This window comes from Malaclemys terrapin, chromosome 4 (assembly GCF_027887155.1).
Source record: "Malaclemys terrapin pileata isolate rMalTer1 chromosome 4, rMalTer1.hap1, whole genome shotgun sequence".
Taxonomy (NCBI): Eukaryota; Metazoa; Chordata; order Testudines; family Emydidae; genus Malaclemys; species Malaclemys terrapin.
Window position 1 is genome coordinate 121,376,290 of NC_071508.1, and position 16,919 is coordinate 121,393,208.

Here is a 16,919-nt window from a genome sequence, read left to right on the forward strand (position 1 = left end):
ATTTGAAAGTAAAAAGTGAAAAGGAATGGGGACTAGAGCCTTTCTGCAGCCCAATGGAGCTTGGTTTTCTAGCTGATAATTTGTCTAATTTCATTCCATGTGCATGGCAAGAGACTATGATATAACATTCTTTATGGTTTTAAATGGGGAAAAATGCATTAATGGAACTTTCAAGGCTGATTACAGTTTTAAAAATGTTTGTCTGAAAATGGCATTGTGATATTCCATGTTATCAGTTACAAATTTGTTAACTTACAAATGAAAATAATTTGTTTGGCCAGCCCTGCAAACCGGGTTTTGAAAGTTCAGCTGGAACTTTTTGGCTCGTCAGCAGTATTAAAATTCTGAAATGGGAATGGATTTAATTCTGATCCATGAAACAGAGTAGAATCCAGCTGATGCTCCCATATCACTGCACAGCCAATATAGTTAATAGTGGAATGAGTAAGGAGGAAGTAGTGATCACTTTTGCCAGTATACAGTGAGCAGATGTTACTCAGGCTACACACAATGCACAAATCTGTGGAGTAAGAAAACTACCGTTTTTACATAGCCCCTCTGTTCATGATTTAACTATGCAATTCCTTTGATTTCAAAACTGTTTCAGATTGGATTCATTATTGATTTAACTCTTACACCAGATTTGCAGTTTGTTGCAATGTGTTGTGACTGAAAGCAGGAGGCTTTTAAATGACTTCTTCGTTTGTTCAATTTTTTTAATGCAAGTGCTGTGCTATCTCCAAGAATTTAAAGGGACACCAATTTAAAAATCAAGCCTTATCTGCACTAGGGAAATTTTGTAATATTTCTCAGACTTGTTAACACTAGAAGGAACAACCTAGAGAGCCTTAGTGTAGGCAAGCTACCAGCATTTTAAGTACCATGTCAGTTAGCCCTTCCTTTGCAAATTGTAGAGCATATCATCTGCAATGTACTGGCTTCTTGGTACATGGCGACACAGATGTTGTTCACTTTTCCAGCTGCTTATGTACTTTGTTCTGTCTACAGCCAGCCAAAAGTATTCTCACCGACTGAGAACAAAATATGTATAAATAGGTCTTGCTCAGACAGCTTGTACCAGCTATTATTTATACATCAGAAAATGTTTCATTGCAGTTCCATTTTAAGACCTTCTATTAGAACTGTGATAAGAGAACTGCAAATAAAAGCTCATTCTGAAATTACTTTAAATGAGTTAATATTTCTTTAAAAATATCTAGTGTAAGAATTTAAATACTCAAATACTGTGAAATTGACGTTAAGATTAAATACATACTGCTAACTCCTTGTTTGGACATACTCATTAAAAATACCTGTGACCTTATATGCATTAGTGATTAGGCCTTTGCAGTATACAAAGTACTTGTGACTACTAAAGAATATTCCTTTGTCATTAATCAGAATGTCTTTAGAACAATGATATTCACACTCTCCCCGGCCCCCCAGGACTCCTTTTCCCAGGTTTTGCACTGAAATCTATCCATGCTGCGACTCCTGTTAGGAATTTGAGGAGTGTTGCATGACAACTTATGCAGTGCAGAAGCAATCAGTTTTTTGTTTATCCTTGGTCTGAGTGTCTAGTAGTCCTCTAACATGTAACCTTCTTTGTCCCTTTATTCTGAAAAGCAATACTGATGCGCTATGGAGGAATCTGCTGCTGGAGGGCTGCTGTGATGTGGGGCTTTGGGGTGGGTGAGAAAGTAAGAGACGAAATTAGTGTCTTGGAAGGGTCTCCCTTACTGACAAAAATGAGTGGGACTAAGACTTGGAGACACAACATGGAGGAATTGGCAGAAATAAACAGATACTATTCTAAAGGAAGGGAAAAGGAATAGAGAGAAGGAAACACTCTGAGATACTTTACTGGTGTAATGGTTACTTGTACTCCCACAAAAAGAAAGCTAGAAATACCTCCCAATATTGTGAAAGTGTGGGGCAGATTGTGGTAGACCTCCACGCCAAAGCTCTGTTATACAGTTCTGAATTTAAATAAATGAGATTTGAAGTACACGCTTACAAGAAGGAGATGTGCACACTTAATATCATAGGTGCACTTTTCTGACCCTGGAAAATCATGTGTCAGGCACTTCAGTGCAATTGTAAAAATAGTAAAGTTTGTTCCAAGGGTGGTGGTCTTTTTGATACAGACTGCGTTTATTTTTTTTTTTCTTTTTCTGCTCGCTATGTTCTCTTTAACACTGGGCTATATTTTTGTCTAGATTAATAGACCAATTCTTCACTAGAATACCTTTCATGCCAGTGTCTGTCCTTATGATAACACAAGATGTTCTGTTACATCCAATACTTGAAGTTAAAATCCTGGAGTTCTGTACTTTATACTTCATACATTAATAGAGTTTAAGGCCAGAAGGAACTATTAGATCATCTAGTCTGACCTCCTGTATATCAGAGGCCATTCAATTTCACCCAGTTACTCCTGTATATAGAGCCCAATAACTTGGGTTTGGCTTAAGCAAATTTTACAGAAAGGCATCCAGTCTTGATTTGAAGAGACCAAAAGATGGAGAATCCACCATTTGCTGTGGTAGTTTGTTCCAGTGGTTAATCATCTTCACTGTTCAAAATGTAGGCCTTATTTTTAAACTGAATTTGTCATGGTTCAGCATCCAGTCACTGGTTCTTGTTATGCTTTTCTCTGCTTGATTAAAGAGCTCTTTAATACATGGCATTTTCTCCCCATAAAGGTACTTATGGCTTATAATCAAATCACCTCTCAATCTTCTTTTTGATAAGATAAACATATCAAGCTTTTTAAACCTCTCCCTGGAAAACATTTTCTCCAGCCCTCAAATCATTTTTGTGCCTCTGTTCTGCACCCTCTCCAATTTTTAACATCCTTTTAAAAATAGGAATACCAGAACTATATTGCAGTATCAGTCTTACCAATGCAATATAGAGGTAAGATGACCACCTTGTTCTTACTGACTGCTTCCCTGTTTATACTTCCAAGGATTGTATTAGCCCTTTTTGCCACAACATGGAACTGGGAGCTCATGTTGAGTTGCTTGTCCACTATTATCCCTAAATCCTTCTTGGTTGTTGTCCAGGATACACCCCTTTATGATGTAGGTATGGCCTGCATTCCTTGTTCCTAGATATATAAAACTTTGCATTTGGCAGTACTAAAACTAATTTTGTTTGAATGAGCCAGTCTTACCAAATCGTTGAGATCCTTCTGTATGGCTGCCTTGTCTTCTTCCTTATTTATTGCTCTGCCATTTTTTGCCATCTGCAAATTCTAACAGCATTGATTTTTATATTTATTTCTAAATCATTGATGAAAATGTTGAATAGTGCTACTACCAGTCCCTGTGAATCCCCAGTGGACATTTCCATTTGATAGTGATTCCCCATTAGCTATTTTCTGTCAGTTTAATGTGTGCACTATTGATACTGTATAGTGCTAGTGCTTTAATCAGAATATCATGCAGCACTCAGTCAAATGCGTCACAAAAGTCTAAGTGTACTACATCAGCACTGTTACCTTTTATCAGCCAACCTTGTATGATCATCAGAGAATTAAATCACATTTGTGGACTGGTATTTAATCCTATTTCTTAGTATTTAGTGTTGGACTAGGTCATTCCCTCCCATATTAAAAAGTGAAGGGGATGAAATTAGGTAGAAGATTCTGTCTTGAGGCCTGTTGAACTGAGGGAAGAGTAGGTTTGCCTCCCCTACATAGTAACCCTACAATAACCAAAGTCTCTCATACCTTGAGGCATCCTCAGAGGAGCAGTGTGTCTCAGCTACTTCCCACTTGTTCTCACATCAGCATCAGTGTTGCTGACAGGCTTCTCTGGTCATGGCTGGGCCTGATCACCAACCCCTGGAGGGCTGGTTAATTACATGAAGCAGAAATCTGTGTAACTAATCATTCTTAATTTCGGTGGATTTGCAGGGGGCTGATATTAAAGAAAATGAATCTCTAATCATATGCATGGGCGGGCAGAGTTTGCATGGAGGAGGTTCCATGGTGTTATGCTAGCTGAACTTCCCCTCTCCCTGAATAGAATCACATGCAAAAAAGCAGGCTCCGGTTTCTTTCATCCTATTGGTACCAAAAACCAGAGAGGCTGGAGTGGCTATTTTAACTTGCAGAGATGAAATATACTGTGTGTTTTCATATAAAGTTGAATTCTCTGTTTGGGTGGCTGCCCTTTCTTCTCATTTTGTTTTTGAAAGCATGAATTCTGAATGGAACAAAAAAAAGTTTTATCCAGCAAGTATGTAAAAGAGCATCAAGCGTTTGAAACCCTGCAGGTGGTTATAACAATTGCAAATGAGTTATCACCATGTAATGCAAAGGAGTACATAAGTGTTTTCTTCTGTTTTGTAGCAAAGATATGCATTTTGAAATAATGCTACCTATTATAATATGATCTTGCCTAATTGGCATATCATCTTAAAGACTTTGTTCATTTCCTTGTGTTTAGCTGATGGAGGAATTATCTCATTGGTCTTTGTTTGGTAAACCTAGAAGAGCACAAACTTGCATCAGTCTGATGTTCAGATTTCATTTTAGGCTATGCATTAGTCAGGTAAGCTATAGTTGTAGTGGAAATGTAGAACACATAAGATGCGTTGCAAACCCAGTTACTTTTTCTAAATGGGGTAGAATTAAAATTGCCTTCTTAAGAGTAACTTTTCAAAAATTAAAAGTGGTAGTTAGGAGATGACGTATTGCATTAGACCATAACAGAAAGATCGTCTTGTACTCCAAAATGCATGACACTATAAAGATTTCTGTGAAGTATTATAAGTATATTTTAGCACATTAACAATGTTAATTCTTGACAAAGTACGTGGTGTTCAAAGAGCGCGTGATGCTTTGGTATGTGGGCTATTTAGTCTTCTCCATCTTTAATTTCTTCAATTGGGGTAGAAAAGCGAGCTAGCATTTATTTCCAACATACAAATCAAGGCTGAAGATGGAATTGTGAAGTAAAAGCTGACAAATAAGACAGATGCTGCTGTACTACAAAATCCTTATACAATGGAATTAGCATGAAAAATAAAAAACTTCTACTAGAATCTAGAAATTATGGAGATTAGAATCTAGTGGGCAAAGTAAAATGATGGAATGATTTTCATACAGTACATAGAATGTCAGTAGAGATGGGAAGAAAGGGTGATGCTACTTATCACAAGGATTTATAGCACCTACACAGCAGTGGAGGTGGTGGAGAAATACTTTAGGGAAGGGTACAAGGAATGAAAAACAAAAGTGGACTGTGGCACCTTATTGTCCATCAGGATAGGAGAAAAGCCAAAATAAGGCCTACTCTTTAGTCACCTTGTATTGCAGTATGCTGTACTTGGGGAGGATAGGTAGGTAGGTGGTGGGTGGGAAATAGCCAAAGACACATCATCAGATTGGTTCCTAAATTTTATAGAAGGCAGCTTCATAAATCAGAAAGTAGTGACTCCCAACTGGAGAAAAAACATCCATTATCTACTTACTGTTTGGGAATCTGGATAAATATGGAATCTGGAAACCAGGAGCTACTTGACTTTAGAATAATAGAGAATGAGATCACGAAATGCACACTATGAAGATATAGCTTTCAGGTAAGCAATTTTTGGGAAGCGAAAAAATAAAGGATGCAATTCTTCAAAAGTGCCTAAGTGAATTAGGAGCACAAGTCCAGTTGACTTTCAACTTGTACTCCTGAGTCATTTAAAATCTCATCCCTAGTGAGTAAGGAGCAAATGGAGATGCTATTAAAATCTGCTGGCATGGAAAAATGCGGGTGAATCTCAAAATACACTTTTAATAGTCTACAATTCTTCAGAAAAAAGATTGTAAGCATTAAGTAGGAGGAAGAATTATTTAGAAGAGTGCAGGAGTGTGTCTAAAAGTAGTGAGATGAAACTGAGCAAAGGGAAAAAGGCTAAAGTCTGTTTGAGTTAATCTCCCAAGAGATCTGGTGGAAGCCCCAATTCTCCAGTTATGTAAGACTGGACTGGACAGGACACTCCAGAATATATTGTAAGAAATCATTCTTGAATGGCACTGAGATGGAATAGCTGGTAAGTGTAGGAAGTAAGTATGTCTTCTGTTCTAGGGTGTTTTTTTAAGGAGCTCTGTATTGATTGATTGAAATTTTAAAGAACACCTGGGGTTGTGGTGGTGGGAAAGTCTACCCCATTTTAATGCGGCAGTGATAATTTGGCAGTCTGCTAAAATAGGTCTGTTTTATTTATACTTTATTGATACAGCATATAATTGAGACACATGTCCCTTAAAGACAGTGTGAATAGCAGACTGCCAAATGAAACAGAGGTGGAGTCCTAATAAATGAGCGATGGGCTGTTAAATGTTGCAAAATCTCAAGAGAAAAGGAAACTGCGATAAAGTATTGGCAAAAGTGATGGGAAGAATGGGTTTCCAGTTTGAAATTAAACTGCTACTCAGGGTTACAAAGAACTCTAGTCTTTTTAAAGAAGAGGATAATAGCAGAAATTGGTTGATTGTAATGCTGATTACATAATTCCAAGAAGCAAATATGTTCACACAAAGTTCTTTCCTCCCCCTGCCACGCATGCCTCAGCCTTCAGTTCACACCTTAACATAATTTTTTTAACTTTCAACAAAAATAAAACCACAACTTGAAGTAATTAATTATAATAATCTCTCAAAGCTAGTCCCTTTCAACTTTCCTTATTTAGCCCTTAGCACATTGAACACTGCTGAGTTGTTACGGTGGCACAAGATCAGCCTTTAACCATACTCGGGGCTAACTAAATTCTGATTCAGATGTGTTTATTGCCCTAAGATATTTAACAGGAAGTAACCCTCAAGTTATTGTTATATTGAAATGTGCTCTCTCAGTCTTTTCTTCCTTTTCAACCTTGCTGCCGAAGAATGATTTCCCCCATCTTATGCAGTCAGGTTTAGAATTTGTTTTGGTAGGATTTTAAAATATGCCAAAAAACCCCACTGTCAACTTGAAATCTAGTCAATTTCAAACATGAGTTAAACAGATACTGCATCTGCCCAGAATCTCTTGCCAATTACTTTGGTTTTACAGTTCTGTTATCCAATTTTTAAAAATGTTTTTCTCCCTTGTTATGTAATATATTTAGGTTGACCGACTCCTTTTTAAAATCCTCTTTCCAGTCTCCCTTTCCATGTTTCCAGGGACCTTTTTTTTAAAAAAAAAAAAAAAAAAAAAAGTGACTTGAAAAATAAGTTTAAAAGAAAAAATTGAGTGGAGAGTTTGACTCTTCTCCTTCCTCTTCCTTCCCATCTACCCTCTCCCCCCCCAAAAAAATCTGTGCTGCCCTATCAAAGGAACTTCTTAGCCATACCAATACATTTCCCTTTCTGATAGCTCTAGTTATTCATGTTTGGAGAAACACCGCTATCTATCTAGGTCTCTTGGGGTACATCTACACTACAGGGGGGAGTCGATTTAAGATACGCAAATTCAGCTACGTGAATAGCGTAGCTGAATTCGACGTATTGCAGCCGACTTACCCCGTTGTGAGGACGGTGGCAAAATCGACTTCTGCGGCTTTTTGTCGGCGGCGCTTACTACCACCTCCGCTGGTGGAGTTAGAGCACTGATTCGGGGATCGATTGTCGCGTCCCAACGGGATGCGATAAATCGATCCCCGAGAGGTCGATTTCTACCCGCCGATTCAGGCGGGTAGTATAGACCTAGCCTTGGGCTGTTAAGTGGATTTACTGTAGTTAGATGATTCTGGTGCTTAAATGGAAGAGAATTGATGTTCCTCTTGTTAAAATACAATAATTAGTTTGTTGAGAGAGGCAGAAGGAAAGTGGACATAGATGAGCACTCAAAAGGTTAAATATTAGCTCAGCGAACAACAAGAAGGATGGTCTTCTAGATTATGGCAAAGAAACAGAAGTCAGGAGAATTGGGTTTCATTCCTGACTCTATCATAAACATCTTGTGTAACTTTGGGAGAATTACTTAATCTCATTCTGCCTTCATTTCACCACTGATTAAAATGGAGATAATGCTTGCCCCACTTAACAGGATTGTGGAGACATAATTCACTAATGTTTTGTAATGTGCTTTGAGATAATCTTGGAACATGCCAAAGAAATGAAAAGTACTGTTAATGAACTCCTGATTGGAACTAGTAAATGACTTATTCAAAGGGCATGTTATCTTCTTCTACTTGACTGGAAGTTTGGAATCAGTTCTTAGTGTTTGGTGGTGGATAACTGGGATGGAGGAATGGAATGTTTCCTCAAGGCATCCTGGGGCACACAAGAAATGTATCTGTTTGTGTAAAAAAAAAAAAAAAAAAAATCCTTGTAATATATAAATATGGACTGACTTCCCACTGAGTTGTGCAATGGGCTTTAAGCAGTATCTAGATGTGTAATTGAAAGATTTCAAATTATTTGTTTTCGATAACGTGAATTTTTAAGTATAGCAAGCTAACTAAGAAAATATATCAAACTTGGGCTGCTGCAGCTACGTGCCCAACATAGGTACAAAATGAATTACTTGTTATATGGTACAGTGACTTTGGGAGCTACAAAACTAAAGCTTATTATTTGAAGTAAATTCCTTTTTTTTGTTTTTGCAGCAAATGGTCAGCAGAAACCTCAGGCCGCAGCCATGCTATGCCTCACATTAAGACTTACATGAGGCCATCTCCTGACTTCCAGAAGATTGCGTGGTTTTTAGTTACAAGGTAAATAAACTATACATTCATAATTCCTGCGAACAAAGACTACAGACCATATTTACATGATGGAGGACTCTGTCTTGGGAAGCAATAACTCTGGAAAAAGATTTGGGGGTTGTGGTAGATAATCCGTTGAATGTGAGCTCCAAGTGCAACCCTGTGGCTAAAAAAGGCTAATGCAGTCCTTGGGTTCATATACAGCGGGATCTCCAGTAGGAGTAGGGGAGTTATTTTACCTCTGTATTTGGCACGCTTCTGGAATACTGTGTTCCATTCCAGTGTCCACAGTTCAAGAATGATGATGATAAATTGGAGAGGGTTCAGAGAAGGCCATCAAGAATGATTAAAGGATTAGAAAACATGCCTCATAGTGATGGACTCAAAGAGCTCAATCTATTTAGCTTAACAAAGAGAAAATTAAGGGGTGATTTGATTACTATAAGTCCTACATGGGGAACAAATATTTAATAATGGGTTCTTCCATCTAGCAGAGAAGGTTTAACATGATCCAGTGACTGGAAGTCGAAGCTAGACAAATTCAGACTGGAAATAAGGTGTAAATTTTTAACAGCAAGAGTAATTAACCATTGGACCAACTTACCAAGAGTCATGGTGGAATCTCCAGCACTGGCAATTTTTAAATCAAGATTGGATGTTTTTTCTACAAGATAGGTTCTTGGCATTTGATGTGGGAAATTCTATAGCCTGTATTATACAGGAGGTCAGACTAGATGGTTATAATTGTCCCTTTTGGCCTTGGAATCCATATATCTATAATTAAAGTTAATATTTAATGTACGCAGATTTCATTTTTCTTGTAGGGCTAGTTCAATTATCTTCATAATCTTTTTGGTACTTAGAAAAGCAATAATATGAAAAGTTGTATGTAGAGTCCACCTTGTCTTGATCCATTTAAGGTTTCTTCTGTGCATTTATGGAAGACTTTGTAATCTCTCATAAATCTGTTCTCACTGAGTTGAGTAAAAGTTTTGCTGCTGCTATTGGGTGGAAACAGGATCCGTCCCAAAGAGCAGAAATGAATGAATGAATCCCCACTCATTAAAGAAAACTACTTTGTAAGAAATTAAGTGTTTAAGTACTAAAAATCAGTAAATTGTACCTTGTGACATAGTGCATAAGTGTTACCAAGTGCATAAGAGATGCTTTGATTTTAATATATTTTTTGTGGCAAAATGTGTTTGCATAGTAAGTCATCTTAGATATTTCAAAGTACCATGTAAAAAAAGATGTCTAAAAGGGATGCTAGAAATGTTTGAAACAATCCCTTGAACAATGTATAGGCCTATATACAAGTTAATACATGGTGTACATCCATGATACTTCCATATAAACATATTTATTATTATTCATGCTTATTACAGTAATGCCAAAGGGCCAACCAAGAGTGGGACTCCATTGTGGTAGGCATTGTACAAAAACACACATTATTGGAAATATCAACTTTAACAACTCATTTTTATTGTGTTGCCGTTAATTAAATGGAAAATCACTTGCCTTAAAGAGCCACTGATGTCTCTCATGGGTAAATTTTAATCTGTATAGAAACAATTCTGCTGCAGCTGTATTTTTCTGCCTCTATCCAGACTGGTAAAAATGGCTAGGTGACTAGGATGCGCAGAGGAGCTAGTGTCTTTTCACCTTCTTCTGTAAAAGCCCAGCCTCCCCTCTCCATGAGACAGGTGTCCTGGCTTATAACAGTATGACCGACTCTAACATCCTAAATAGTGATGCAGGGCTCCTGTGATATTTAACATCAGTTGTATTTTGAAGACCCATTGTGCTACGCACTGTACAACCATATAACAAGAAAATTATCCCTGCCCTAAAGAACTTGGAATCTAAGATGAGATAATGGGTGGAGGCAATAAACAGATGAGGGAGGGCTGGGGTGAACAACGTAACAAGAAGACTATTAAGAGTTATGTATTATTATTTTAAACAGAACAAGAAGCAGCTGTGAGTTAGCTTGATATCTGGGGTATGAACCATGCATGTTATGGGTCTTTGATCCATAGAATGACCAATATCCAAAGTATTGTCAGTGGAAAATGTGAAAAGAAAAATAAATTACTGTATAACTCAATGGGAGGAGAGGCAAAATGTTGTGCTGAATTTCTTGCCTTAACAGAAGCATCCTGTTGTAATGTTTGTACGAGGTTTTGAAAATGTTAAGTGTGACAATCTATGCACTAGGCATCATCACCCAGGGACATTCTGAAATCAGCACTTGATTTTTTTTGTGGTGGCTAGAGCTGAGGGTCTATTTTTTTTCCCCTTGTGTACGTAGTTCACCTGATGAATCGCATGGAAGTCTTCCACCCAAGCTTTTATCTTTCCAGTTTGTTTCAATTACATGTATCTTCTTGAACAGATGACCCTCACAATCACAAGTAAATAATGCCTATTAAAATAAAAATAGGCTTCCCTGCTGCTCAGAACAAATTTTTGACTTATCTAGGAAAGCAAATGGTGGTATATGAGCATATGCTGAAGTTGTCAAAAATCTAAGACCTAATACTAATACTTTGCTCTTCGGTAGCATCTCCTAGCTGCATATATTGACACGATTTACAAACATTAAACTTCACAACACCCCTGGAGCTGAGTTTACAGATGGGAAAACAGATGCTAAATGACTTGTCCAAAGTCACATGAGTTAGTAGCAGAGCTCAAATTTTCTAGTTCATTGTATTTAATTCTTTCATGATCTATATTCAGAGTCACTAGAAATCCTTCTTAATGTTGATCCAGTGTGGGCTTTGGGGGCTTTATTTTTATTTTTTTCTTCCTTGGATGGTGAGATGTCTGTTAAGCTCTTCCAATGGAAGTGATGAAAGCCGCAACATTTTGGACTTAAAAGCAAACTGGCCAAAGAACTACAAAATGCACTATTAGGAACAATCCTGCACTAGCAAAGAGATGGACTAGATAGCCCTAACAGGTTTCTTCTGTTTTCTGCACCAACAACTTTCAGCTGATTTGTGCAAGAACACTAGCTGAAGAACTCTTAATCTTAAAATGACAAATGGCTGTTAAGCCATGAGCTCCTGTAACTTCTACTCTGAGAGTTTATTATTTTTTGCCTGATGACCATGAAAAGTCAGCCATCTCATTCACAGGTAAAGGGAGGCTATTAAACTCTTGGAGTCTCTAACTGCCCTTTCTTTAAATTTCAGTGATTGTGTTGAGAAGTAGTGGTAGTTCAGGTCTGTGACAGGAAAATATTCTGAGTTCTTATTTATTTATTTAGTCATCTTTCATTAAAGGGATTGCATGAACTCACCGCTCCATATGCAATAGTTTATGCAAAAAACTTATTAGCCACGCTCTGACTCCCACTGCAGTATGTTTTGGGAGGCTTTGTGTTGCATAGTTGCCATAGCTACTGCATCACTGGGCAGCGAAAAATTCCATAGAGAAACCCTGCCCTTTGAATGAATCTCATTTTAATTGAGTACTTTAGTTGTATTGGTTTTTGTTTCTCTCCAGCTGAAAATGGAATGTTACATATTGTACAGCAATCTAGAAAGTCCCTTAGTTTTATGAATCTCAACTGGATTATCGCTGTGTAAATAGAACCTAGGAGTGACTTTGCATTCTCTTTCAGTCCTGTCAAATCTGTAGCTAGATCTAGACTCTGGTTTGCCTGTTGATTGCTCTATTTTTTCTAAATTTGTGAGTACCTCTGAATAATGGCATTAGTTTGAATCTCTCATAGTGCAATCGATGTTCTGTGTAAATTTCCCACATAGCTCTGCTATTGCAATTCAGTCCTGACATACTCCCTACCTCCTGTTCTAATCCTGGACATCTCTGGAGGCCGCTAATCTTATTCAATTGTTTCTTTGTGGTGTGTACAACTAGAATGAGGATGAGATCATCAAATACCTTTCTGCATGTGAGCCAGGCCTTCACTGACAAAGAGCTAGTGCACCGAAACAACTGTCCTACTGCCTACACTATATAAGCGCCAAATCCTACCCTCTGCTATAGATGTGCAATCAATTTGAAGTTAGACAGCAGTTTATTCTTTGTGCTAAGGTCCCTGTATCTATTACAGAGGTGCTCTAGTCTGCTTGCAGCTTGGAGCAGAACCAGAGCTGCCTTCTGAAGTTCCCTCCAATTATTTCTGCAGCCAGCCATGGCTGGTGCAAAGGGAAATTCCAGACTTTATTTCAGTGCTTTAGACTAACAATTCAGCTCAATGTCTAATTCCCAGCCATGTCCCAGAACTGCAGTTGGATTCTGGAGAGTGTTTCTTCAGCTCCACTTCCTCTTTGGAGGCATTTGCAGCAGTTGGTATTCCTGAAGATTTCAAGGAGCAAACGAGGCTGAGGAAAGTCAGAGGCAAAAGGAAGGGTCCTTGGGTACATCTACACTGCTCCTGGGACATGTCATTCCCAGTTCAAGTGGACGTACACATGATCGCTCTGCTTGAGCTAGAAAGCTAAAAGTAGCAACGTGGCCATGGTGGTGCAGGCAGGTACCCAGCAGATCGGGCATGACTGTACTCAAGTAGCTAAGCCAAGCCTCCACAGCCATACTGCTATTTTTAGTGCATAGGCTAGTGTAGCACTGGCATGTGTACCTCTGCCCAAGCTGGGAATTACACCTCCCAGCTTCAGTGTAGGCTCAGCTTCTCCCCTTTCCCCCCATCAAATGTTTTGTTGGGGAGCTTGGCTGGCTGTGTGGGCAGAACACAGTTTTCCTTGCAGTCTAGTCAGGGCAAGCTCGCCTTGAGGGCAGGAGGCAGGATTGGAAAAGAACTGGCTCCAGGGAAGGCAGCTCACCTTCCCTCTATACCATGAGGGGAGTGAAGCCAGAAGGGCAGTGTGCCAAATGGAAGATCATGCCTGAGTCCCTATAACCTGCACCAGCAGCCACATCTCATATCACAGAACTTAGCCATCTCCTCCCCCTCCCCTTCCCTGTGGGTTGTGGATGGAAGGCACCAGACACAGCATGAACGTTGCCAGGGCCAGACTCAGGCCTATGGTCAACTTCACAGCAGCCTCCCTCTTCTGTGTACTATTGGGATCCTGCCACTTGAAGTTTATTTGCAGCAGTCTCTGAGCCCAATTTTACTCCTCCCTCTGAAGCAGGGTTGTGGGGACAAACTCAAAAAGGGGAAAATAAATGAATAAGAAAATTAGTGCCTGGTTCCCCTTGCTCACCTTCATAGAGTGCAGCATGGGAGAGGAATGCAGAAAAGACACTGGCCTCTGTTTTATGAGGCCAGATGGTTCCTCAGTGTGCACCAGTCAAAATTTAACCTGATATCACTACTAAAGATAAATGTGGTTATTTTCCCTGGTGGTCCGGGAATCAGCATTTCTAGCCAGGGGAGACTTTTTACCAGGTCCGAGCAGGCATCATCTCCGCCCCTCCTTTGGGCATAAAAACTCAGGAGGTATCAGGGCAATATAAATAATTTATGAACTGTCATCTGACACTTGACATGCATGCACATGATTTCAAAAGCATTGCTATGTGTGGTTCTTCTCAACCTAAAAATCACAAGGCCTGAGGTCTTGTCCCTGGAATGTAAGGGGTTAAGGGGAATGGGATTCAGATTGGTTTTATGCAAGTATATGGGGCTTTGGTGCCTGAGATCAGATGCTCATACAAATCAATTCCCAGGTATTTTAGTGATAGAGGGGGAAGTTTTATGGAAAGCTGAGACTGTTCGGTCATCAAAAAAGTTGTCTTGCATCCTGACTCCTGTCAGATGCTATAGAAAGGAATAGAGGTCATATGGAAAGTTGAAGCAGTCTGTGAAATACAGCAGAAGAAAACACCTCTTTGCAAGTGGTAACTAGAACACATGCAGGACCAGTATCGGCCCTCTCTTGATTCAGAGCTATCTGCAGGTCTCCCAACCAGCCCTATGTGCAGTTAGACTCCCAATTGGTGCCAGGCTGTCTCAATTGAAGAGTAAAAGGGCTGCCGATAGCCTTGATCAAATGAGGTCATGGCACATTGTCAAGTACCCTGTGGAGCTGTGCAGGAATTTCAGGAAGAGGTTTGCCCCATTCTCAATCTCAGCAACCCATGGAAAGACCATGACATGAATGGAATGAACCATAATCTACTTCAGATCAGAGCATTGCAATCTGCTGCCCATCTTATTTCTATCCTCAGAATCAGGTACAAGCAGAACAGGCCCATGAATGAAACATCTAAATATGTTCCTAATGGAGGCTTGTTTTCAAAGCATTCCTACTTTACTATCACCAGACAATTCTTCATGTTTTGCTGATGGATTGCAGCATTTTTTTTTTTTCCCCACAGGTAGGGCATTACCATTTGGTCTCACATGTGCTCCTATGATCTCTCTCGAGTATCATGGTAGCAATAATATTGGCTTTAGGAAAGAAGTTCACCTATTTCTCTCTTCCTGGGCAATTTTACTAATGAGGGTTTCTCTACAGAAAGAAAGCTGATGGAAACACGCATACAGTTCCTGGAGTATCATGGATTCAGGACTGACACATGGTGTCAGTGATGTCAGTCACGGGCCTGGGCTGGGGATGAATACTATTAAGAACAAGGTCTCATCTCAGAAGAATGTTAACATGAGATGAAGATGGCCATAATGAAAAACAAGTGGTATCTCAAACAAAAATCCATTTCTTATTGGACTTTATTGGGAATTCTGAGCTTCTATACAAGCATGCTTTAATGACCTAGAGTACATATAACACCTATCCACTAATCCCCTCTGCATTTCGCCCTGTCTGATCTGTTGGTAGAGATCTAGCTCCAGTTGTATATTCTCCACTCCCACAAGTGATAAATGTGGAGAATCTCGCATTTTCTTTTCTAAGGGATCTTCCTAATTCACTTTAGAAAAAGAGAACACCGCATCCACCAGCTGGAAAACAATCATTCACTGAGATCTCAGAGCACTGTTCCTTTCGTGGATAACAGACCTTTCTTCTGGTCATGACAGTCTATGTGTCTGATAGAATTTTCATAACGCAGTCATCCCTAGCCCAGAGAGAAATTCTCCTATCCTGGTCAGAGCAAAGTTTTCCATCTCTATATGCAATGCCTGCCAAATGGGAGATGACCACGAAGATTTACGTGGCAGACGTCTGATTAGCAGAGTGGAATTTGCATCAAGAAATATTTTGCTGATCCTAAATCAATTTTGGTGGGTTAGTGATTGACCTTTTTGCATCCAGAAATGGTAAATTTACTCCTGGGCAAATTTTGCACCAAAAAGTTTTTTGTGCAAAATATTTTAAAATTTTGCATGTTTTATTTGTCAAAATAACACTGTATAATCACGCCAGTTTCAATTATTTTGGTAATTTATTTCAAAATACCTGTCAGCAAGTATGTCTGTAACAATACAGACACACACACATAAATTCCCCCAGAAGTAGAGAGTTAAAGAAACAACCCAATTCCTGTTTCTCTGCACCTTCCCCCACAGAGCCCAGCTGGAAAGCCAGACACTCACACCTCTTTCTTTCCCCCCCTCATACTCCTCCCCCCCAGAGCCCACCTCTGGGTCCTTCCCCGGCCCAGACAATCACTTCTTCCTACCCCCCAAAAGTCAGCTGCTTTCCCTCCCCCCCCCCCGCCCAGACACTTTCACTCTCTACCCCTCAGAGGCGGGCTGCGAGGCCACCCCGGCCCACACACCCGGACCCCTTACCTTCCAGTAGGGTGACCAGTCAGCAAGTGTGAAAAATCGGGATGGGGGTGGGGGATAATAGGAGCCCATATAAGAAAAAGACCCAAAAATCTGGAGTGTCCCTATAAAATCAGGATATCTGGTCACCCTACCTTCCAGAGGCCAGGAAGAAACAGCCTGATGCTGGGTCCCAGGCTTGTATGGAGTTTCTTGCTCGCTGCCATCCCTTTCCTTTAGGGCGTGCTGGGAACTGCAGCTGCTGGGAACCCTCCAGTTTCCTCCCCCTCCCCTCTTGGCCTTGTCTTCTGTTTGCGAGCTGGGCTCTGCCAGGTCCAGCAGCCCCTAGTGGCGGCCAACATCTCTGCAGCCCATTTCTTGGGGGTGGGGGGAAAGGAAATTCTGCACGCACAAGATTAATTTCTGCAAAATTCTGCATGGCACAGAATTCCCTCGGGAGTATAAAGTGCCCTGTGTGCCTATGTGGCAGGACCTCACATGTAAAATAGTGAATGACGTCTTGCAGATATAGGCAAGGTACCTGCTATGTGTCCTCCCACCA

The 16,919-nt window shown here is 39.9% G+C and overlaps 1 protein-coding gene across 3 annotated transcripts in view; it reads left to right on the forward strand.

The window, feature by feature from the left end:
* TDP1 (tyrosyl-DNA phosphodiesterase 1) overlaps positions 1 to 16,919 on the forward strand; it is a 116,011-nt gene that overhangs the window by 32,005 nt on the left and 67,087 nt on the right. For all 3 annotated transcript variants that reach the window (XM_054027193.1, XM_054027194.1, XM_054027195.1), the window contains exon 13: positions 8,593 to 8,700. In XM_054027193.1, coding sequence (XP_053883168.1) covers positions 8,593 to 8,700 — 108 coding nt within the window. The remainder of the gene's footprint in view (positions 1 to 8,592; positions 8,701 to 16,919) is intronic.